This window comes from Coregonus clupeaformis, unplaced genomic scaffold, assembly GCF_020615455.1.
Source record: "Coregonus clupeaformis isolate EN_2021a unplaced genomic scaffold, ASM2061545v1 scaf0590, whole genome shotgun sequence".
In the NCBI taxonomy this organism is placed as follows: Eukaryota; Metazoa; Chordata; class Actinopteri; order Salmoniformes; family Salmonidae; genus Coregonus; species Coregonus clupeaformis.
Window position 1 is genome coordinate 95432 of NW_025534045.1, and position 26442 is coordinate 121873.

General features: G+C 42.4%; 1 protein-coding gene across 1 annotated transcript in view; it reads left to right on the top strand.

The window, feature by feature from the left end:
* Positions 1 to 211: 211 nt before the first annotated feature.
* Positions 212 to 26442, top strand: part of LOC121555791 (neural-cadherin) — a gene marked incomplete at its 3' end in the record, with an annotated part of 168151 nt that continues 141920 nt past the window's right edge. The window contains exon 1 of the mRNA XM_045216060.1: positions 212 to 1450. Coding sequence (XP_045071995.1) covers positions 445 to 1450 — 1006 coding nt within the window. The remainder of the gene's footprint in view (positions 1451 to 26442) is intronic.

Genomic DNA, 26442 nt, shown 5'->3' on the forward strand with positions numbered 1-26442 from the left:
TATCATCCAATTGCTATTGGACATCAGAAAGAAGACTTACTGTATGTGTTGGAATGAAAAACTGATGGACATGCATCACGTGACGTGAGCTTCCATGAGGAGTAACATTAGGCCACGCCCCCTCGAGTGCGTCGCTGTCCAGTACCCTATACTGCTAGCTCTGTCACAAACAGTGAGCGGAGGCGCGCACTTGAGCTGCATTATCCGGAGGGCTGGGCACGCAGATTGCTGCTGGAGTGGAGACAGGAGACAGCGAAAGTTCTGCGGCGAGAGCTAGAGCAATTAATCAAACCAAGACAACGAACAGCTTTTTTGTGAATTAAATATTTTTGATTTTAATTAATCTGAAGTTTTAGAGGACATAAAATATATGTTTTTCGATATGATTTAGGGTCCTAGAGTGACAGCATAACACCACTCAGTGTGGTACAAGTGACAACAGTCATGATTTTGACTATTTTAATATGCTATTTCGTGACATCTGTACTTGGGAATAAGACAGAGGAAAGGATACCGTTCTTTCATGGACATGTATTTGAGAACTCTGAGCCGGGATCCAAAGTAAATGGTCTCAGCATCCCTGTGAAGCGGGTTGACGCGCGGAGATGGTGCTCCAACTCCGGCATGCATCTGAAACTCTTGGGAGACGGAAGTGAAGATTTTCGGGTATTTGCCCACCACAAACGCGGACACATACTTCTGAAAACCTCGATCATCCTGGACAGAGAGGAGCGCTCCGAGTACCTGCTCAGCCTGGGTCTGTGCTGCCAAAGCTGCGCCGCCACTGACCTTGTGGTCGCAGAAGTTGCATCTCTGAAAGTGGACGTTTTGGACACTAATGACCACGAGCCAACATTCCCTAATGCTGATATAAAAATTAGTCTGGACGACGCCACTGCCCTGCGATCTGTGGTGTATAAGGTGACGGCGGAGGATACAGACAGCGGGAAAAACGCTGAACTCATTTACTTTGCTCTTCCCAAAAATGGCAGTTTCTATGTGGTTCCAAAAACTGGAGATGTACTGCTGGTGGACTCTATATTGGGTCTTACCGCCCCCATAAAGTTTAAAGTGTTTGCGATGGACCACGGCTGGCCCTCACGGACCAGTCAGAGTATTGAAATCGAGATTAATCCCCGGCAATGGCCAGTGGTTCCACCGCCGTCCCACGACGAACCGAATACCAGACTACCTCGGAAGTCGAGGTCCCTGCTAGAGTCGGACGAGCCGGTAGTAATAAATGTGTCCGAGGATGCCAGTATCGGTTCTGTTGTGATGAACTTGTACCCGGTGAGGTTTCAGGCTGCCAGCTTTGAGTTGATGGATCCTGGTGCGGACAGCTCACCGGTCACGGTGAGTCGGGACAGCGGAGATATAGTTATTACCCGGTGCCTGGACCGGGAGACGGATCCTCTCGTGGAGATTACTGTGAAGGTTCAGGATAAAAGAGGTGAGAGTGCCTTTGCAATGTTATATTGCTGCTTCAATGTTGTTTCTCTCTTCAACGTACTGCGTTAAAGACGTCATTATTATCTATTAGTGTATTTCTTCGCTCTTCAACTTCAGGGCCTCTGTAAAGTATTCATGGGCCACAGTTTGGTCTAAATGAGCCTACTGAATCGATGTGGAGAATTGAGCAAAGTGCCATGCTTTAAAGTGCAATGATTTAAAATGTATTCCTTTCTGTGTTTACATGTTTAATAAACACCGTCAGTTTTGCCTTCATGATCCCAAGAGATTGAAACCATGCGTGTGCGTAAATTATGCATGGGGAGACGTGCGCCTTGCAAATAGTTACCCTGGAAAAAATGTAATGCCCACAAGTTTATAATACAGAACATAAATTCACATTATGCTACGATTTGTTGTCTGCATATGTGTTCTGGTATTAGTGCAGATGTTCTCAATTTACAGGAGGCGTGCGGATGCTACTGTTTCTAATGACTCAATCACACCGACAGTGTAATTGCATTTTGGTACACTAGAAGTACATTAATAACTGTAGGTTAATTATCACCTGCAGAAAATGATCCGTTCATGTACTTTTGACAGCCAGGCTGCAGCTAAAATGCATTGCTAATGCAATAATATTCTTTATCTGCACTGCTCCCATTGGTAATCCTGCGCCCAGCATATGGAAACCTTTCTGACCATGGACTTTAATGCGTGCTCAACCTCCTTAGTGTTGGCCACAGCAGCTCCAACTGAAGATATAAGATGTGTAGAATTGCAGGAAATTAGCTGTAAAAGTGCAACAAAAAAAGTTATCTAAAGCAAATGTATTTGTTTAGCTTTTGTTAATAAAATACATTTTCTGCTAACAGATCCCTCTGAAGATAATAATTATAGTTTTTAATTCCGGTGCTGAGTTAATGTGAGTTAATGTGTAGTGGCTAATTGTATAGCTAATAGGCTATGTGTTTGCAGATCGACTGAGGTGAATGAACCTACAGCAACCAATGTGATAATGGATGCAGTAATCTTTGCTTGTGTTTTAGTTTTTGCTGTTCTCCAAATAGCATTTTAGAGTTTTTAAATTGTATAGAAATGCAGTAAATGAGCTTCACCCAGACCTCACTAAAAATCTTACCCTGGCTATGGCCCTGTGTCTCAGGCATGATAAACCTCATTGTTTGAAGTGATAAGTGATGAGCTGTCTTTTTGGTTTTGAGTGGGGACCTATAGATTATTGTAGCCTAGGCCTACAGTATTGACTTTGTTTAGTGTTCATATTTGTATAAGGTCAAACGTTTTAGAACACCTACTCATTCCAGGGTTTTTCTTTATTTTTACTATTTTCAAAAAAAAATAAGACATATGGAATCATGTAGTAACCAAAAAATTGTTAAACAAATCAAAATGTATTTTATATTTGAGATTCTTCAAATAGCCACCCTTTGCCTTGATGACAGCTTTGCACACTCTTGGCATTCTCTCAACCAGCTTCACCTGGAACGCTTTTCCAACATTCTTGAAGGAGTTCCCACATATGCTGAGCACTTGTTGGCTGCTTTTCCTTCACTCTGTGGTCCGACTCATCCCAAACCATCTCAATTGGTTTGAGGTCGGGGGATTGTGGAGGCCAGGTAATCTGATGCAGCACTGCATCACTCTCCTCCTTGGTAAAATAGCCCTTACACAGCCTGGAGGTGTGTTGGGTCATTGTCCTGTTGAAAAACAAATGATAGTCTCACTAAGCCCAAACCAGATGGGATGGCGTATCGCTGCAGAATGCTGTGGTAGCCATGCTGGTTAAGTGTGCCTTGAATTCTAAATAAATCACAGACAGTGTCACCAGCAAAGCACTCCCACACAATAAAACCTCCTCCTCCATGCTTTACGGTGGGAAATACACATGCAGAGATCATCCGTTCACCCACACCGCGTCTCACAAAGACACAGCAATTGGAACCAAAAATCTCAATTTTGGACTCCAGACCAAAGGACACATTTTCACTGGTCTAATGTCCATTGCTCGTGTTTCTTGGCCCAAGCAAGTCTTTTCTTCTTATTGGTGTCCTTTAGTAGTGATTTCTTTGCAGCAATTCGACCATGAAGGCCTGATTCACACAGTCTTCTCTGAACAGTTGATGTTGAGATGTGTCTGTTACTTGAACTCTGTGAAGCATTTATTTGGGCTGCAATTTCTGAGGCTGGTAACTCTAATGAACTTATCCTCTTTAGCAGAGGTAACTCTGGGTCTTCCTTTCCTGTGGCGGTCCTCATGAGAGCCAGTTTCATCATAGCGCTTGATGGTTTTTGCGACTGCACTTGAAGAAACTTTCAAAGTTCTTGACATTTTCCGTATTGACTGACCTTCATGTCTTAAAGTAATGATGGACTGTCGTTTCTCTTTGCTTATTTGAGCTGTTCTTGCCATAATATGGACTTGGTCTTTTACCAAATAGGGCTATCTTCTGTATACCCCCCCACCTTGTCACAACACAACTGATTGGCTCAAACTCATTAAGAAGGAAGGAAATTCCACAAATTAACTTTTAACTAGGCACACCTGTTAATTGAAATGCATTCCAGGTGACTACCTCATGAAGATTGTTGAGAGAATGCCAAGAGTGTGCAAAGCTCTCATCAAGTCAACGGGTGGGTATTTGAAGAATCTCAAATATAAAAATATATTTTGATTTTGTTAACACTTTTTTGGTTACTACATGATACCACATGTGTTATTTCATAGTTTTGATGTCTTCACTATTATTCTACAATGTAGAAAATAGTAAAAATAAAGAAAAACCCTTGAATGAGTAGGTGTTCTAAAACTTTTGACCGGTAGTGTACATTTGCCAGTTGCCTCTGTCACAATAGCTTACTAATATGCTATAGGTAAGGCAGCAGTACAACCCACCTTTTACGAGTAATTGTTCAGGTGCCATGCACGCTGCGAGATAAAAAAGTGCTATATTCTACCCAGCTGTTCGAAAGTGATTGGTGGATTACACAATATCTGCGTTCATGCAGATGATCATTCAACCAGTGTTGCCTGTCTACAACAATGAGCACAGGGAAATTGGTGTCTGTGTGTGTAAAGCTGGTGTGCTCTGCATTCATTTCTAGGCTATTTGAAGTATGGGGGCCTATTTACATGCATTGGAGTGAATAAAACCCCCATCATTTCTCATTTTCTCATTTCCCTCGCTGAGTGTTGTGAAATGATTTAATGAATCCCAAAATGGTTGTGTGGTTCAGGTATTAACCACAGTATTTTCTGATCAAATAACCTACTTGACTTGATTTGAAATGTTCCAGCAGACACCAGTGTTTAATTTGGAAAAATCTGTGCTTGGGGAACCGGAATGCCAAGCGGTGGGAATGTGGTGGAGTCTAATCCTTTTTGAGTGAAGATCCTGCTTGACCTGGCTCCATCTGCTCGCATTATCCGTGTAATCCCATCTCATTCACGTTCTCATTTCTGGGATTTAGAGTGGTAGCACAGTTTGTTGGAGAACTTGTGCGCTTCTTCGAGGGAATAGAGTGGCCTTAAAGTCGTGCGTTTTCCGCACACAATGTGCTCCGTGGCCCACTCACATCTTTCCGCGGCATCCATGCGCTGCACAGCCGAGGCGCACTACAACCACTCCTGAATGAGTTGTTGCCAGGGTTGGTTATTTAATTAGCTCAGCCTTTGGTGTTTTCATTACTGTCTGTCTGTGTGCTTGTCCTGCGGCCTGATTTCCAGAACCTTCTGTAGATGTTGCGTGTCTGGCCAAGAGGGTGTGCTTGTGTGTGTGTGTGTGTGTTTACTGTGAGCAGGTTTCTCGGAAGCCAGGGGATTCACAGTAATGAGGAAAAACAGCTGGCTTTAATCAAGTGAGAGAAGTGTGTCGGTTGACCTCACTTGTAACAGTATCTGTGAACTAGACCAGCTCCCTATTGAGTACATGTAGACTAGACACACACACACACACACACACACACACACACACACACACACACACACACACACACACACACACACACACACACAAACACAAACAGAAGTCATATTTGTGTTTATCCTTGTTAATAATTTCATATTGCAAAGATCATGCAAGCACACTGTGATATTTCCCACTGGTGGTGTATTGTTGCAACCTGGTCTCAGAGCATTTTGTATTATTCTGTATGTAAATCTGTGATACAAAATATTGTATGATATGTATTGATTTGTGGCTGGCCATCACTCATTTTGTATGATTTGTTATGAATTACAAATCATATTATATGTTACGAATTTGCCAAACGTACAATATGTTACGAATTTGCTAAACTTACAATATGTTACAAATTTGCAAAACGTACAATATGTTACGAATTTGCTAAACGTATGATACATTACGAATTCTAGCTAGGTGGCTAACGTTAGCTAGCTCGCTAATGTTAGCAAGGCTAGGGATTAGGGTTAAGCGTTAGGGTTAAGGTTAGGGTTAAGTGTAGGAGTTAGGTTAAAGGGTTAAGGTTAGGGTTAGGGAAAGGGTTATCTAAAAGGGTTAAGGTTAGGGTTAGCGGAAGGGTTAGCTAACATGCTAAGTACAGTAGTTGCAAAGTAGCTAACAAGTAGTAAGTAGTCAAAGTTGCTAATTAGCTAAAGTTGTATGTGATGAGATTCAAACTCATAACCTTTGGGTTGCTAGAAGTTCACATTATACGCCCACCAATCCACCCCGACCAGCCTCCCTCCTTTAGTTTTTGCCTTAAGTAACCATACCAAATGGAGTGTCACGGATTTACATACAGAATAATACGAAATGTTCTGAGACCAGGTTGATCCTACAGGAGAGTCGGAGCATGTAGTCAGAGTCAGACAGATGGAAGATGAAAATATATTGCCTGTTATTACTTTATTTATCAGGATCAAGCAGCCAATGCTATTTATCTTCAAACATCATATTGTATTGCACATTATTAACCGTTATACAGACATGCACACTCAGCGATGCACACGTTTCTGCCTGGTGGCCAGTGAGTGAGCTAGGCTGTGGTTTGATAACAGAGCTCTATGCAGCTTGCATATCATGCTAATTAATGTGCTGCACACAGTCCTGTGACCGCCCCCTTGTCTCCTACCTCCACTGTTCAGTTGATTCTCTCTATTCAGTCTGCTGTAATAGTCCGTGTCTATTTGTTTCCCATACCGGGGGGTGTTGGACCTGGCTCATCAATAGCTATCCTGGAGTGAGAGAGTTATTCGCTTTCCTAGGGGCAGTCAGACTTTCTCCTCTGTTGTCACTGCCGGCTGGGGTGAGAGGCTCCCCATTTTCCACTGGCTGGCAAAGGGGTGAAATAGCCTTCTCAGGTGAGTTGGTCTCTACTCTCTATTAGCTTGTCTGAGGGGAGTCACCCAGGGCTCTTTCCATTATCTGGCTTTGGGGGAGAGCAGAGCACCACTTGATTCCTGTATGGTTATCCCTATCTCTGTCTGGCTGTCTGTCTGTCTCAACCACCTAAGCTGTCCCAAAAACACACAGCCCCACTCTGTTTCTCCCTTCATCCCTCCCTCTCTCCCTCCCTCTCTCCCTTCTTATCTGATCTCCATGTTCTGAGAGTAGTCTCTTCCTAATTGCTGTGTGAAGCTCTGTAATATATAAATGGGAAGCCTCTTTAGCTGTGTATTGGTTGAGGCTATGGGCTCCTGTTGGATATGTCTGGTCTCCATCATATTGCTGCAATGGGATCAATTAATGTGTGCGTGGGGATGAAGAGGGGGAGCGTGTGTGTGGATCAAACAGGCGTGTGGAGTTAGACTTCCAGTCTTAATGCTCTCTGCCTTGCAGCACTTTTTACTATCTCTATATACTGTCTGGGTCATCATTGCTCTATGTTCTCTCTCTCTCTCTCTCTCTCTCTCTCTCTCTCTCTCTCTCTCTCTCTCTCTCTCTCTCTCTCTCTCTCTCTCTCTCTCTCTCTCTCTCTCTCTCTCTCTCTCTCTCTCTCTCTCTCTCTCTCTCTCTCTCTCTCTCTCTCTCTCTCTCAGCTGTCTAACACATCATATCAGACCTCTGTCTGTCATGTCGACCTGAGTGGATGTGTGATCCTTTCTTCTCATACAGAACATGCTATGACTGTCAAACGCATCAATATGATGCTCTTATCCAGAGTGACTTACAGTTTGTGAGTGCATACATAGTTTTTTTTATTTTTCATACTGGCCCCCCGTGGGAATCGAACCCACAACCCTGGCATCTATCTATCTATCTATCTATCTATCTATCTATCTATCTATCTATCTATCTATCTATCTATCTATCTATCTATCTATCTATCTATCTATCTATCTATCTATCTATCTATCTATCTATCTATCTATCTATCTATCTATCTATCTATCTATCTATCTATCTATCTATCTATCTATCTATCTATCTATCTATCTATCTATCTATCTATCTATCTATCTATCTATCTCTCTATCTCTCTATCTCTCTATCTATCTCTCTATCTATCTATCATAGTGTTTGACTGTCTGATCCACACAGAGGGAGCTGGGTTTTGGGTTTGAGCAGAAGTTGATAGGTTTTCGGGGACTTAATTCCTCTCCTCCCTGGTGTTACTGTTAATCTGATTGGAAAGAGCCTGGAAATTAAACAGCATATGGGAGGCTTCCTCTCTCTGTCAGGGAACCAGAAGATTGTGTGCTTGCTCACGTGTACATAACACAAGTTAACTAAGTTTCTCTCTCCCCCTCTCACCCCCCTCTCTCAAACACGTACACACACCGTGCAAACACGCATAGACATACATGAAGACGAATACATCCAAACCCACATAACATATGCACACAACACACACCTGCGCAGCATATGATCCGACGCACACATTCTCACCTGCTGTAAATACTCTCGCTCGCAATCAGCTCACACATACTTTGCCCTGGTATGATGCATAAACAGAACTTACACCTGTGAACTTCTACAAACTCTCTCTCTCTCTCTCTCTCTCTCTCTCTCTCTCTCTCTCTCTCTCTCTCTCTCTCTCTCTCTCTCTCTCTCTCTCTCTCTCTCTCTCTCTCTCTCTGTCTCTCTCTCTCTCTTTCTGTCTCTGTCTGTACGTCACACCCTATTTTCTCTCTCCTCCGCTCTCTCTGTTTCATCTCATCCCTCAGTCAGTCATTTCACACATGCTGTCACGCCCTGGCTCTGGGGACTCTTAAATGTTGAGCCAGGGTGTGGACTTGTGATGTTTAGTTTTCTATGGGTTTTGTTCTAGATCGTTTATTTCTATGTTGGCCAGTGTGGTTCCCAATCAGAGACAGCTGTAGCTCGTTGTCTCTGATTGGGGACCATACTTAGGCAGCCTTTTGGCATTTTAGTTTTGTGGGATCTTGTTCCGTAAGGTTTGTGTTATTAACCTAGGACTTCACGTTTCGTTTGTTGTTTTGTTCGTGTCAGTACTGAATAAAGTATGTACGCTTATCACGCTGCGCCTTGGTCCGCTTCTCATAACGATCGTGACACATGCATACACATGCATGCACACACACACACACACACTCACACACATGTATGTATGCACACACTTACCATACACAACCAGCTCAGCAGATTTAAAGAATACTAGAATGATTATAGATTTATATAATGCGTTTCTCTTAAATTGCATATTGTGATCTGCAAGCAGATAGACACAAAAATGCATATATGCGTGATGAAAATAGATTTTCAGTTGAGTATATGTACCCAAAGTATATATTTATACCCTCACTGTTGTGTATTTCTAAAAGCCCATTGCCCAGAAATCTGCTTACAGTAGATTGAGTCATCTTTAAAGGATTAGAATGGCAGTGAAGTGTAAAACTACACACACTTAATTACTGGAATACTGGAATGTATTAGGATGTACAGTGACGAAAGGGGATGAGGGAGAATACTTAAAGACTTATTGGAAGCTTTGGGGGTAAATATGAGGTGAATATTTTTCTTTTCTTGGGCTTTATACTGATTCAGAGGGGTTGGGTTAAATGCGGAAGACACATTTCAGTTGAATGTATTCAGTTGTATAACTGACTAGGTATCCCCCATTCCCTTTCCTTTTCCATAGCTATGGAATGGAGTGAATGGCGAAGTGAGCGTGTGAATATACTGCACAGTGCATAGTTTACGAATCGTAAACAGGTGCTGAAGATTGAGAGAGGGACATGTCACTAAATATATGTCCTCCCATGAGCATAATCATGGCATATCACCTTAGACAGAAGACCACACACACACATGATGAGGCCCTGTCCGTCATCTTGTTGCCGTGACTACGCTCCCCCCGCCAGGTGTGCGGCCACCGCAGTAGGAGCAGACATGGCTGTCACTGTCACTTGTCACCAGAGTGTGTGTAACTGTGAGTGGCGGGGAGAGCGATCGATGGTTCTGACTGAGAGATCACACAGCGTTTAGTCAAGGCTCCTCTCCGCACTGGTCGTCTGCTGTGGCCATGACCAGCATTGACCCAGCTCGACTCTCCATGATATCTCTGGATTTGGATGAAGAAGATAAATGTTGGAATAAAAGAACAGAGCAGATGAGTTGCTGAGTCCCACCCCCCATCCACCCCCCACCCCCCTCCTCGCTCACCCTCTGTCCCTGAATCTAGCATGCCTTCACAAATGTGTCACTGCATTTCTTTGCCAGTTATTGTGGCATTTGATGGAGTGTCTGTGAGCGTCTGAGTGGGTGTGTGTCCGTATGCGTGTGCATGTGTGCGTGGTGTGTGTGTGTGCGTATGTGTGTATGCAAAGCAAGTGTTATATTTTATGGTGAAAGCTCTTTCGTCCCCGTAAGGCTACAATACGTTGAGATTCCCGAGGAACCTGTGAAGTGATCTGTAGCCTATTACGTGATTGTGTCTATGAGTCTGTTATTAAATAATCTGAAACAATGTTGTGTATGTGCATGATTGTGTTTATGAATCTGTTAAATAATGTTGTGTATGTGATTGTGTTTCATGTATGGCTATAAATATGGGCAGTTATATTTAATGCTAATGCCACAAGCGTAGTGCGTGATTGTTTTCATTAAATCCTGTATGTCTATAAATATTGGATATGCATTCGTTCATATAAGGCAGAACATTGTATATACAGCTGAAGTCGGAAGTTTACATACACCTTAGCCAAATACATTTAAACTCAATTCCTGACATTTAATCCTAGTAAAAATGCCCTGTCTTAGGTCAGTTAGGATCACCACTTTATTTTAAGAATGTGAAATGTCAGAATAATAGTAGAGAGAATGATTTATTTAAGCTTTTATTTATTTCATCACATTCCCAGTGGGTCAGAAGTTTACATACAATCCATTAGTATTTGGTATCATTGCCTTTAAATTGTTTAACTTGGGTCAAACGTTTCGGGTAGCCTTCCACAAGCTTCCCACAATAAGTTGGGTGAATTTTGGCCCATTCGTCCTGACAGAGCTGGTGTAACTGAGTCAGGTTTGTAGGCCTCCTTGCTCGCACACGCTTTTTCAGTTCTGCCCACAACATTTCTATAGGATTGAGGTCAGGGCTTTGTGATGGCCACTCCAATACCTTGACTTTGTTGTCCTTAAGCCATTTTGCCACAACTTTGGAAGTATGCTTGGGGTCATTGTCCATTTGGAAGACCCATTTGCGACCAAGCTTTAACTTCCTGACTGATGTCTTAAGATGTTGCTTCAATATATCCACATAATTTTCCTTCCTCATGATGCCATCTATTTTGTGAAGTGCACCAGTCCCTCCTGCAGCAAAGCACCCCCACAGCACGATGCTGCCACCCCCGTGCTACACGGTTGGGATGGTGTTCTTAGGCTTGCAAGCATCCCCCTTTTTCCTCCAAACATAACAATGGTCATTATGGCCAAACAGTTCTATTTTTGTTTCATCAGACCAGAGGACATTTCTCCAAAAAGTACAATCTTTGTCCCCATGTGCAGTTGCAAACCGTAGTCTGGCTTTTTTATGATGGTTTTGGAGCTGTGGCTTCTTCCTTTCTGAGCGGTCTTTCAGGTTATGTCGATATAGGACTCTTTTTACTGTGGATATATATATACTTTTGTACCTGTTTCCTCCAGCATCTTCACAAGGTCCTTTGCTGTTGTTCTGCGATTGATTTGGACTTTTCGCACCAAAGTACGTTAATCTCTAAGAGACAGAACGCGTCTCCTTCCTGAGCGGTATGACGGCTGCGTGGTCCCATGGTGTTTATACTTGCATACTATTGTTTGTACAGATGAACGTGGTACCTTCAGGCGTTTGGAAATTGCTCCCAAGGATGAACCAGACCTGTGGAGGTCTACAATTGTTTTTCTGAGGTCTTGGTTGATTTCTTTTGATTTTCCCATGATATCAAGCAAAGTGGCACTGAGTTTGAAGATAGGCCTTGAAATACATCCACAGGTACACCTCCAATTGACTCAAATTATGTCAATTAGCCTATCAGAAGCTTCATTTTCTGGAATTTTCCAAGCTGTTTAAAGGCACAGTCAACTTAGTGTATGTAAACTTCTGACCCACTGGAATTGTGATACAGTGAATTATAAGTGAAATAATCTGTCTGTAACAATTGTTGGAAAAATTACTTGTGTCATGCACAAAGTAGATGTCCTAACCGACTTGCTAAAACTATAGTTTGTTAACAAGACATTTGTGGAGTGGTTGAAAATTAAGTTTTAATGACTCCAACCTAAGTGTATGTAAACTTACGACTTCAACTGTATAGCCTAAAGAAATTGGTTCAGTTATGGCCTAAAATAAATGTGTTCAGGTGGGCAGAATATTGTATATACTGTAAATTCATTCAAATGGTTAAAGGCCGACATTTGGGTCCCCCCCCTCCCCAAACAAAACAACTCTTAGTGTAGTACCGCGTAGTAGTATGCGTAGTACCTTCAATAAAAAGTTTTGTTTGACGAACATACACGTAAGCGTGTGTGCATGTGCGTGTGTGTGAGTGGTACAGCAGTGGGGCAGAGCGCGGCCAGAATGACAGTAATCCTCTTGTGGATTAATTATCAGAAGCTGGCGTGGTTTTTGTCTAAACTGAAATGTAAACTATCAGGAGGCCGTCCAAGTGAGGCACCCTCCCTTCTCCCATGTGTCTGCCAAATTCCTCTCTCTCTGTCACGACTTCCTCCGAAGCTGCCTCCTCTCCTTGTTCGGGCAGGCTTTGGCGTTCATCGTCACCGGCCTTCTAGCCACTGCCGCTCCTCTTGTCATCATTCCATTTGTTTTGTCTTGTTTTTCACACACACCTGGTTCATATCCCCTCATCAGTCCCTGTATAAGTATTCCCTCTGCCCCCCATGTCTTTGTGTGGGATTGTTTCCATGTGGAGGTGTCAATAGCTCGGTGGAGCATTATGTACATTATCGCCAGGATATTCACCCATGTGTTGTTTTACGCATTGCTGCGTATATTCACCTCCTGCGCCTGACTCCGTCCAAATCACCCGCTACACACTCTCTCTCTCTCTCTCTCTCTCTAGCTCTCTCTCTCTCTCTCTCTATCTATATCTCTCTCTCTCTCTCTCTCTCTCTATCTCTATCTCTATCTCTATCTCTATCTCTCTCTCTCTCTCTCTCTCTCTCTCTCTCTCTCTCTCTCTCTCTCTCTCTCTCTAGCTCTCTCTCTCTCTCTCTCTCTCTCTCTCTCATCTCTCTCTCTCTCTCTCTCTCTCTCTCTCTCTCTCTCTCTCTCTCTCTCTCTCTCTCTCTCTTCGTCTTCCTACACTTTTCTGTTCATGTGTCTACTTATCCACCCTTCTTTCTGCCTTAGTTCCTCCTCTCCTCTCACAGTAAAATAGTTATATTACTGTAGTACTTCACTTCTCTCAGTCCACTTCTACCATCTTGCTCTCCCTGCTAGTTGTCTGCAGCTCTCTTGTTATTTCCTATTTTCCTCTGTTGGCTCCCCATTCCTCTCTGCCTTCTTGGTTTCTGTTCATCTTGCTCATCCTCAACCTGCCCTCTCTTCTCTCTCTCCTCTCTCATCCTCCTCCTGGCTGAGTTGCCTCGCCAGACACATCACTCTTTCATCCTGCTCTCTCCTTTTCTGATACACCCTCCAATCATCGATATTCTCGTCAATCTGTCTCCAGTCAAACTTGGGCGGGGTGTCTGCGTGTTTCTCTCTCTCTCTCCTCAGCGCTGGATCTGCCTGCTCTCTGATTAGTTTCTTTCCAATCTGCCGGCTGAATCGCAGCGCCAAGCAGCACAGTTGCCTAATTGCCAGACTTAATCAAATAGACAAACGAAGGGATGGGAGGCAGCTAGTGACCTTTCAGAGATGCCACGCTCCTCTCTCCCCCTCTCCCCTTCTCTACACACCTCCACGCTCCTCGACTCAACTCTATTCTCCAAGAAGAGAGTTTCCAGCCAGTCATTCCAGCGTGTTAATATCGAGGCTGTCAGTAGACAAATGCGGCTGTTTTTGCAACTCCTTCCGATTTCTATCCAGGCCTAATGAGCAGCGTTTCTCCCCAGACAAGGAAGTGGGAAGCAATGGGCCAGTGCAGAACAATGGCCGTGCCGTCAGATCGTTTGTCTGAGAGAGCCAGAGCCCCACGTTGGTGCAGTCTTTCCTCGCTGGCTTGGCAGGCCATGAGTAATGGTGTGTCTGCGCTGGGTCTACATTAGCGCGTGACCTCTCCATGTCAACAGCAGTCACTAATGGTCACTCCGCGTCATTCAGCATAAAATACACAGCGTGAACGATCTGATGGAAGGCGAGGCACACACATCACATCACGGAGGTATGGCTAGGCAGGCAGGGAGGAAGGGAGGGCCCCACAAGGCACTGGAGATTTCCTTCTATTTGTGTTGGCTTCAAAACAGCAGCCTGTGTTTTCACAGCTCAACAAATACAGTCTTGAAACAGTGTTGGACTGGAATGTAGGCTTTTCCCCCAAAGGAAGTTTGTATGTGCTTTTTTGGTTTATTTGTGCATCTCTGTATGTGTGACTTGGTTTTCTCTCAATCTTTTATCAATAAATCTCTACATGCAGTCAGTCAGCGTGAGTAAGCCATCTCTGTGAGAGGGCATTTGAAGCACCTGTGTCCTTGCAGGATTCCTCTATACCCTGGCACTTTAGCTTGTCAACATACCAGTCTAAATCTGGCTGTTATTATTATCTCAAATGTCTTCCTTCTACCTCTTCATACTGTAGGTTAAGGCAACCTTTATTAGGATATAAATAGTCTGTTTGGGTTGTTAACTATTCCCATGGCAACCACTCAGTCCTAGAGCACACGAACAGTGCATATACCCTCAAATTGATTATTAATCCTAAATGTGGCCTCTCTCAGAGTGAGTGCACTAAGTGCTCCTTATTCGAGCCCAGAACACAGACATGGAGCTCTCTGGTCTCTGCTGAGCACCTGGTGAGACTCTGGAGAAGGAGAGAAAGGAGTAGATTACTCTCCTAATCTCCACCCTGCTCAATTAGTGGAGTTGGAGCAGCAGCAGGCTGAAGTATTGTAAGTCTGGGTCTGGGAGGAGAAGAGGAGAGCAGACCTCCATGTGCCAGAGGGCTCGTCAAACAGCCAGCGGAGCACAGCCCTCTGACATCACAGGCTGCTCCTGATCAGGCCCTCAAAACAGGGATCACTAGGCTGTAGTGTGGAGTGTTGGGTACTTAGGATAAAGGCCCACACAGACCGTATGATGTTAGCCATCTTATGCCACGATTTTGCTGGCCCAGACAAAACTTCCACGTCGTAGGAGAATTCTTAGGTCGTAAACGATTGTCAGACGTCTTGACTCATTCAGTGTAACAGGGTCTAGGTCTGCCGAACAACTACCATTACGTGCGGTCGTACGTTCCAACAAAGTTCTTGTGTCAGAAATGTTGAGCCTTTATCGCATGGTTCCCCAACTGGCAGCTTTTATTTGCCCCAAGTTTTCTGAGAAAAAAATTAAATAGTTTAAAAAAAAGTGGGGGACAGAAAATACTATAAAAACACCAGCAAATCAGCTCCAAGTTTTTTTAACGTCTTTTTACTGACCGCCATACGACCAGCTGGTCATAATTCTAACCACTATATTATGTGCTATATTGTAGCCTACTGGTCATAGTTAAGACCTCATCATAACCTGGTAATGACCACCTGACTCCACTAATTGAGCAGGGTGGAGATTAGGAGGGAGAGTAATCTACTCCTTTCTCTCCTTCTCCAGAGTCTCACCAGGTGCTCAGCAGAGACCAGAGAGCTCCATGTCTGTGTTCTGGGCTCGAATAAGGAGCACTTAGTGCACTCACTCTGAGAGAGGCCACATTTAGGATTAATAATCAATTTGAGGGTATATGCACTGTTCGTGTGCTCTAGGACTGAGTGGTTGCCATGGGAATAGTTAACAACCCAAACAGACTATTTATATCCTAATAAAGGTTGCCTTAATAATTCACCGACATAAATTACATGCATAGAAATACTGGGAGTATATAAAGGCCCCTTGTTTTATTTGATTAATGATTCATAAGACTGGTATCATCAAGGACCTCTGAGCACAGTAGGCGACCTGGAGCATAGTGGCCCTCTTGAAGAGTCATGTGATGGGTCAGATCTGCAGTGAAGAGAATCAGCGTATTACAACTTTATCAATTTTAGATTTTATAAGCAAACTAGAACAGGACATTCTTGAAGAAACATGTTGGACTCAGCTGGCTAAAAGTATTTCCATGGTACTAGTTGAAGAATTTTGTGGCAGTTATAGCTTAGAGATGTCTTTTTTTTTTTAAAGAGCAACTTGCTCATATACTGTACATACTTTGCATCCTTCTCCAACAGGGGCATATTTCGGGACTTTCCAGAAGGCCCGCAACACATCAACCTCCTGAGTTTTCTGGCGTTTCATGACACTTACTGTATGCATAAAAAATAAGAAAATAAATTAATGATTGGTATAATATGGGCATGCAGGACATAACAGTAACACACAGAAAAATATATTTAACATTCAGATTTTACTAAAACTGATAGCAAAGGCATGTTTGCTCCTCTGTCCCTTCATATTGAAGTGGGACATTTTATCTGAAACATTTTAAGAAAGATGATATCAAAATTAGACAGTTGGATAATGAAAATGTTTAACTCCTCTCTAAATGGTAAAGTTTTGCTTAATCCTAATATATGTCGTAATATTCAAACAACTTTTTATAAACACACCACTCCATAATCCTGAGGACAGTGTCCCAGACAGAGGTTCTCCAATTGAGGACAGATTGGCAGTTTTAAAAAAAGAAAGGTAAATGCAAAAATCTAAGTATATGTACAGAGGCAGTAAAGAGACAAAATGTTCTATTGTTCAAAAGTTATTTGTCTGTCATATCATTCCTGCAACAAACAGTGTTAGACATGGGTGTAATCTCTTCCTCTCCTCTGCAACAGCACACGTGTGTGGGAGTTTGAGTGAGCGACATGGAGAATGAGTAAGAGAGAAATGGGAGAAACTTTACATGACTCACCATGGAAGGTGTCTGTTGAATCAGGACACAAGGGCTTTGCACCTGAAAAAAAAAGGCGAGTTAAAATAGGATTTGATTTGCTTTACAATCTTATATTATTAGAAGCCGTGCTATTTCAGTTGGATCTACTTACCCTACACTCTTAGAAAAAAGGGTTCCAAAAGGGCTCTTCGGCTGTCCCACATAGGAAAACCCTTTTTGGTTACAGGTAGAACCATTTTGGGTTACAGGTAGAACCATTTTGGGTTCCATGTAGAACCCTCTGTGGAAATAGTTCTACCTGGAACCAAAAAGGGTTCTTCAAAGGGTTCTCCTATGGCAGGGATCATCAACTAGAGCCACGGCCCGATTTTTTCTTGAGCGGATGGTAATTTGTAACCTGCAAATTGACCACAAGAAGCCCAAACGGATATAATATTGAACTAAAACAGAATCATTTCAAACCTTGCTTACATTTGTATATGATCACATACTGTAATCTCTATATTATGCGTGGGAATACTTTGGAACAGATTTCCAAAATTAAAATCACTTGGAGCTGATTTGCTTGTGTTTTTACAGTCTTTTATGTGTTTTATGTCCAACATAACATCAAAAATATATATATTATTTATTTTGCTCAGAACACTTGGGGCTCACTGGGACGCCAGTTGGGGAACCCTGTCCTATGGGGACAGCCGATTAACCCTTTTAGGTTCTAGATACCACCTTTTTTTCTAAGAGTGTAAGATCAGACAATCATAGGGAGCTAAATAGCATGTCTATTGTCCCTGATGCAGAGGGGGGGGGGGGGGGAAATCATGATCATCAGCATAGCTAGTACAAACCTAGCTCTTCCAAAGCTGGTTAGTAGGAATCAATACACTTTGAAGATCAGAGTATCAAACATCAACATTTTGCACACAACTTACTGTCAATGAGTATGATTTTAATGAGTGGTGGTTTTGCTCTCTCCTTTCCCTTGGATGTGGCAGAATAGGTCACTGGTAACTGAGTGGGTGGCCAAGCACTGCTGTAGAGGCCAGGCATCAGGTCATTGACATGTTTCAGGAACTGTAAAGACGAATCATGATTAACCATTACCTAAGGTCTTCACTAAGTTAGACTTAGCCTAGCAAGTACATTGACTACGTTTACCCTCAGCAATCTGGCAGTCAGGCAGACAGACGGAGAGAGGTAGACAGCAAAACATTTACATGTCTTAGTCAACAGGCTGGATAACTTCTGTACGCCTTCCCTTCGTTCCCTCCTCCATCCTTCCATCCAAGCTAGAAGATTCCTAGAAGATTCCTGCAAAAAAAGATAATCAATAATTGAAAAAGGCAGTTGAGAGGTGTGACATTAGAGTGAGTGTTGAGGGGGAGCAGGGATAGGCAAAATGTACAGTAGCTAGCTAGCTAGCAAATCTTTCCTTGTCGTTCTTCTCCCCAACAAACCACCGCTTTACTTACAAAAGTAAAACAATAATGCAGGAGAACAGGGCCTACCACTTAGCAGTAAAATAAAAAATAAAATAATTGTTTTTAGAAACTGTCGTTGTTTTCCAGCTGTGTTGTTGTGTAGCAACACTCTAGCAGGCTGCCTGAACCAGAGATATATTGCTGCGTGTGAAGCACAGATTCCAATCCAAGTTTTAGCTGGAATTTCTGTTTCTTATTCTAATAAGGTTTTATGGCAGACTACACCTATTGTTGTACTGCTGCCATCTACTTCTTCTTCTTCTTCTTCTTCTTCTTCTTCTTCTTCTTCTTCTTTAGGATTTGGTTGGCAGAGCGCATCCATCTTTTAGGTGCATATACCGCCACCTACTGTATTGGTGTGTGATGCCATTCACAACCGACCTACTGTACATTCAATTCTTGATACAGTAATACAAAATTGGAAAAAAAAGGAAAATTGCCCTGCCAAATATTAGCCCTCTATAAAATAGAACACCACCCATTCCACTATTTAACCCTATATAATCCTACTCCAGACCAATGGTCTGAGAGGACAGAACACTACCACTCATCACCCCCTGCAACTGTTCTGCACTAAATCCTCACAATTCCAAGTACTTCTCAGCCACTGCCACCACATCCTCTATTTGCTGTGACTTCTGATCCATTTCTGCAGTGCAATTGACAACCATGGCTATGAATGCAAAAAATCCCACCTTACTGAAGCACATATTCTTCCCATCACTCTCTCTTGGTCCCTGCCTATTCACAGGAATCCTCTCAGTATCCTTCACCCTGTAACCATCTTCCTCTACCACTCTCTTCACTGCTTCGGCATACAACACTTTCTGTAGTACTCTAACCCTGGCAACCTCAACCTGCCTTTCTCTCACCGGACACCTCCGATCTCCAGCCCCATCGGCACCCCCACAACTAACACACACAACTTTCTCCTTCGATACTACACATTCCCTCCTGCACACTTCTCACATCTAGGAATCTCCCTCCTACACACTGCTGCAACATGCCCATAAACCTAACACCTAAAACATCATAGTATTTTCAGAACAAAAGCTCTCACGGGATAACTTACACTTCCTAACTTGACCTTGTCGGGAAAAAACTCAGCAGGACAGACAATGTATTTTCCGTTTCCCCATGCTCTCCACCGGGTCTGCGTCGCGCCAAACGGTTGGCTTCACTGACACTGGGAATCTTCTATTTCAACTGATCCTCCTCAACACTTAATGCCACCCCTGTTATCACTCCTTTCAACGGCGACCTGCTCCGGAGAGCAAAGCAAGTCACATTTCTTGTCCCTAATCATGTGATCTGGAGTACCCGCTACCTCTGGACTGAAGAAACACAATAAATCCTCACTATGCCACTCCGAGTTACTCTCACCCACTCAACAGTCCCCGACCTCTTCTCCACCCATCCTGACACCACATATGGATCAGCCAAAATGCAAGGATCCTTTCTCTCCACAAATCTCACTCCCACTGGGCCAGAATCATCTTCTTCATCCTCAGGACGAGGCCCAAACTCGGCGGTCCTCACCGCAGGTGCTACATCCATACTCTTGTCAGATTCCATCTCTGAACTACTAGAACACGTATCCCTCTTTTTGCACTTGGCGCCAACCCTCCTCACCACACCACACCACTTCCCTCTACACTCAGCTCCTTCTCGGCGGTCATCACTGCACCTGCCACCACAATTAATTCACCCTCACTCTCTTCATATTCACTTTCCTTCTCTAGCTCTTCCAAAAGTTCTGTGAGATCCTCCATTCCATATTCTCTCAAAACATATTCCAATTTTCTAATTTTTTTCTTATCCGCAATCTTCTCCTTCACCAGATCTTCCAGAAGGCTTGTGCAATCCCCCACTCCATATTTATTCAGAATATGTTCCACTTTCTTCGTTTTTTCCTTGTCCGCCATCTTTCATCGACCCCGTGTCTCGGAGCATGCTAGATAAAATTGCTAATTAGCTCTTGTTTTCCGTCTGTTTTCCGTAAACAAGCGCTGTAACATGGAGATATGGCAACACTAACCCTAACCCTATCAAGGTGTGTATCAATTGAAAATTATTTATTGCTGATATGAAAGATAAGGTCCTTATGCTTCCAAAACTGTACCTCAAGTGATGTGTGTTAATGTTCAGATTGAACGCTGGGGCTATTAACAAAACTCCTCCATACCCCCCGGCCGCTACCTACTGTATAGTTACCCCCCCACCGCCACCTAATATTCCATTGCTTTAGCTGGAACTGATATGCCTATGTCCTTATTTAGCTACTGAAATTAACATACAATTACTGTGCGGATTATGTTAATTGCATAAAAGCTTTAAGGAAAAATATAATAGTCATATTTCAGGGTCAAATTCAGGTGCAATAATTTAGGACTAATTGTTGATGGAAATAAATACGATAAAAATAGGGTTTTGTAAATCCTGGTGGATTGTATTCTGTATTATTATGCATGTTTATCTTACATGCTGGTAGCCTAGAACAAATGTAATGGAAATGAATGTGCACTTTTCAATTGGGTGGACTGCAAACTACAAAAAACACTGCCATAGCCTGTAGTAAAAGCAAAAGCATTTATAGAATCGGAGATTCTCTAAATTAGGGACCATCGCTGATAGCTATAGGACCGCAGAGACTGTCACAAATTTGAGCTTTTAATGACCTGGTAAATTCAATGATTTGGAGGTGAACTATATCACATTTTGGTATTTCATCAACTGCCGAATAAACACCTCAAATAGCCCGACTCCTGAAAAAGTTAATCGTGCCGGATAAGCTGAAGTGGACTCGGCCAGAGTACCATTAGCCGGAGCACAGATTAATATGATTCTTCTGGATTTGGGAAGAGCTCGGCCCGCATGAAGCACCCCCCTGAGTCCGAGTCCATGCCGAGTCCCCCGGATCTCAAATGGAATAGGTCCAAATCCGGTGTGTTGACTGGGTACAGTATGCCACGAGACTCTAACCTGCTTTGGTACGCTCTGCCAGCTGTTTGCTAAGTGTGCTAAGCTGAATCATGCAAACCCTGCTGAAAAAGAACATTACTGTAAGAAATGTAATGGTTCAATGTTTTATATGAAATGGGTGCATAGCCCACAAACACTATGCACATGTTTATATAGATTGGTTTCTAGTAATTGAGTAGCATTTAGATAACTGGTCAGTGGTTTAATCAGATTTCAACCAAAAACAGATGTCAACTAAAATAAGACCTATTTTTCATGACGTCAAAAAGACGTCATGAAGAAGACATCTTAATCTGGATGTGATCTGGTTATATGACGTCCCGACCAGATTTTTTATTTTATTTTATTTCACCTTTATTTAACCATGTAAACCAGTTGAGAACAAGTTCTCATTTACAACTGCGACCTGGCCAAGATTTCAACCAGTAAAAGACGTCTTTATCACGTCGTATGGCCACTGGGAAAGTATTGCCATGGATAGTAGAGAGAGGTATGTGACTGTATACAGTGTAAGCAAGGTTTCAAATTATGATGTTTTAGTCAAATATTACATCTGTTTGGGTTTACAAAATTATTTTTAATTATGTTCCAGTCCCTTAATCATCCACTGAAGAAAAAATCTAGTTGATGATCCCTGCTTTATCGTGTAGTGTGGCTTGTTGTTACAAACCGATCCCGGTGACTGACCAATAGGAACATGGCTGGCACTGAGTATGCGCTTAATAATACGATTATTGTGAATAGTCAGATTAATATAATAGTTTGATTTAAACGTTTACATGCTTTAAAAGAGGAAGAACGATTCCCCTATTAATCTTGTTTACATGACACATCTGAAATCAGGCTACCTGATGGGATTTTGATAAATGCAGAAATTCAGCAATCAAAATAAACCTACCACAGCGACCATGCTATTTTTGGGAAGCCTGTTTTGATTCTGATTTGATTCTGAGTTCGGACATATAAAGTTTGTATGTGAAAACTATTTTCTCTGATGCATACTTTCAGTTTTTCCGAATTCACTTCACTCGCGGATAAGCATAAAGGGAGGCTTGCGCTGCAGGTGCTGGCACATGTGCAGATCAAATATGCGGCTGCAGTTGACGTAGCCTACATAGCCTCACAAGCCAATCGCAGAATGTGACGGCAGAACTGAAGCAAATCGTACTATCTGGCCAGGTTGATATCAAGATTTTAATTTGGTAGCATCGCACAGTAATAATGGTAAAGACTTAATCCGACATACAGTGTGGGAAGGCCTTTATGGGGAGATGGGATCAAACACTAACAACTCCTGAGGAGAAAAACAGAGAAACATACATAAACACACTAACAACTCACTGAGAAGATTGCTCGTAGCCTACATACAAACATGATGTGGAGGCCTAAAGAGAATAGACTGCACAAAAAAACACAAACACTGAAAGGCTTAAATATACAGGACACACTTAGAAAAAAAGTGCTAAGGAGAACCATATAAGGTTCTTCGGTTTGTCCCCTTAGGGGAACCCTTTTTACTGCTAGGTAGAACCCTTTGCAGAGGGTTCTACCTAGAACCCTCTATGAAGGGTACTATCGAGAATCCTTTTATCTTTGAAGGGTTCTTCCTAGAACCCTCTTTGAACTGTTTCACCAGCCTTATTAGTCTTTAAAATTCTTTATGACAATACATTACATGCTGTATATCATAAGGCCTTCTTTGAGAGCCTAGTTATACCCTAACACAGAGATGATAGAGTGAGGATATCCAACAATTTGAACTTTAAATCACCCGCAACCTGCATTCAGAATGACCGCTAGGATAGTGAAGATCGAGTAACCTAGACTACCCAAATCATCTAAACTAGAATAACGATCTCAGTAACGTTTGCAATAAGTCCTACTACTAACATATTAGATTAGTTTAGAAAAATGTATGTTATTTATCTTTGTGTTGCATAAGATTAATCAAGAGATCAATGTACTGCAAAAACACAGATATTGAAACAGAAAATTCTGAAAATCAGTCTGCAATAGAGCATGCTGAGAAATATGATAAGGATGGTTTGGTTTGGTTTACCATACACTGAAATACACTCTTACCCAGTGCTTAATTTGAGCCGGATCCAGCCGGAACAGGATCCGGCACCTCTCCGTTTTGGACTGTTTTGTTCCGGAACCTGTTTGGCCGGATCTTGTACCTCTCGTGGCATGAAAAATAATTCACTTTTATCAATGTAAAAATTATAATAAAAGTGACCAAAGTTCATTCGAGTTGCCTTTTCGTTAATTCTCCTGCCCCCACAAAAAAACGTTCTGTGAAAAAGTAGATTTTCAGCCCGGGCCTAATATTGTAAGAGTTTATTCGGTTTGGGCCGGCCCGGGTTTATGGTTTTGTAACCTATGTTTGAGACCAACACATGGCCGTGGCTGTGTGAGAAGCGTGCCAGTATCTCTCACATAACTAGAATGAGATTCACTTTCTATGATTTCTCTGCTCTGATAGACATGAACCTGCAACTCTCCTCTCTCCGCCGTTGCACTTTCCTTATAGAATCATAGCCGTGCGAAGGGTTCTGGAGGACCTGCAGAACCCCTGATGAATTTAAATTAATTTGCCAAAATTATAGAATTACTGCTGTCTGTTAATGAAATCATTGAGAATAGCCTACTACACCATGAGAAGGCCTATAATTTAGCCACAGAGGATCAATAGCTTATTTTTAAAATAGCCCAGTTGTGGATTGTACCCCAATAACAAGGAAAAGCCTACAGTCGGGAACAAGCGACAAATCTGTCAGTGAAAAAACAGCATGCAGACAAAACAGGCCTTTCGCAATATTTCAAATACAATCGAGGGAAAACACTGGTTGGAAAGCAAATGGCTCCTGCTGAAAAGCGAAGACTCTATGCTGTAGGCTACCAAAATATTTGATCAACTTCCAAATATTGCTTTACGAGAGAGAGAGAGAGAGAGAGAGAGAGAGAGAGAGAGAGAGAGAGAGAGAGAGAGAGAGAGAGAGAGAGAGAGAGAGAGAGAGAGAGAGAGAGAGAGAGAGAGAGAGAGAGAGAGAGAGAGAGAGAGAGAGAGAGAGAGAGAGAGAGAGAGACTTTTGGAACGAGCGCATCGGCCATCACCAGCGTGTGAGCTGCGCAACATTGGATGAGTCAGTGAAACTGGAAAGCATTTTTAGGACTATAACTTCCTCCTCATATTGTAGCCTACAATATGTGTCTCCACACATCTAGGCATAGGCTATTGATGTATTCAAGACAAGGTGGTTTTCATTGATCTCAGATTCTCAGTTTGCCCGTGTCAAAGTAGCCTGTCATTTCGATCGTTTGTGCGGTATTAAAAAAGATTCTGCCAAAGTCTCCAGTCATGTAAAATGACATAGAATTGCATGAAATTAGTTTATAAAAGGCCACAATTTTCCCAGACCCTAGGCTACTAAAAATGTTCCCCGTGTGTGCAACTTCTTTAAGTGCCTCTACTCTACTGCTCTATGCCACTACGCAAATGCGATGAATATATTCATGCAATGCTTTATTATAAAAGGGATTATTTTTCCTCATGCGTTCCGGTACCTCAGAACTCCCCAGGTCACCCCCCTCTCGCGCTCACTTTTTGTTCCGGCACCCCCCGATATACAAATTAACAACTGCTCTTACTCCCATCTGTTATCCTACTCTCTGCTCAATAAAATCACAGAACTATTGTAAAAGTAAAATGATTAAGATATTACCAGATACATGCACAAATATTCCCAGGTACAGTTTTAGACATTCTCAAACCTATCTTTTTTAACTTTTTAAAATCAGATTACCCAAACTCCTGATGTTAAAGTTTAAACACTGATGTAAACACTAATGCTCAGGCACTATAAAACAAAGAAAAAAATATTTACAATCAAAAAGCTTATTCAGATTCAGAAGGGTACTATGTAGAACCCTTCTTGCCTCCCAAAGAAACATCAAAGAACCCTTTCTTACAAAAACGTTTCTTATGATGTTAAAGGTTCTAGGTAGAATCCTCATTTATAAAGGGTCCTCATTTATAAACTCCATTACTCACTGTGTTATAGACATTCTCTGTGATTTTCTCAAGCTCAGTGGAGATTAAATATTCCTCATTTGGCTAGAGAGAGCTTGGGGGAAAATGACCTGTCTGTAGCTGGCTTGAAGCTAATGAGACATGAGGACTCGGTTATGAAATGATTAGCGAGTATAATCGGATGATATGAGGACAGTTTCAGAAGCTTTCACCAGACAGACGACTGAGTCCCTATTGGGGAGTGCTTCACCTGCGGCTCAGTCCTTCCTCTCTTAGAGCAATAAAGTGATTGTTTTTTAAGGTCAGGCGTGTAAGTGTGTGTCACCCTGATCCGTCACACAGTTTTTGAGAGGAGACGGGGGATCAGGGTGTGCTGGGATTGGAGGATGAATCTAGAGAAAGAAAGGAACCAGAAAGGAGCCTGAGGAGACATGGTGGGGCAGGTACATCATGTGTCTATGCTATGCTGGTTTGTAGATCTCTAGCTTTGTAAATAGAATAGATCAGAACTTGACTGTTCATCTTTTATAATGGAAATGTGTCTTTGCTCTGCTCTCAACCCAGGGTCAGCCACAGTGTAGGACAGCACAGCACCCCAGAGGATATGTAGGAGTTGGATGGTATAAGCAGCTTCAGCAACTTTAAACATTCAATAATGGAATCCGCTCCATAGTAAACAACATACAGTGCCTTTGCGAAAGTATTCACCCCCCTAGGCATTTTTCCTATTTTGTTGCCTTACAAACTGGAATTGAAATTGATTTTTGGGGGGGGTTTGTATAATTTGATTTACACAACATAACTACCACTTTGAAAATGCAAAATATTTTTTATTGTGAAACAAACAAGAAATAAGACAAAAAAAAACAGAGAACTTGAGCATGCACAAATATTCACCCCCCCCAGCCACTGGGATTTTTGCCCATTCTTCAAGACAAAACTGCTCCAGCTCCTTCAAGTTGGATGGGTTCCGCTGGTGTACAGCAATCTTTAAGTCATACCACAGATTCTCAATTGGATTGAGGTCTGGGCTTTGACTAGGC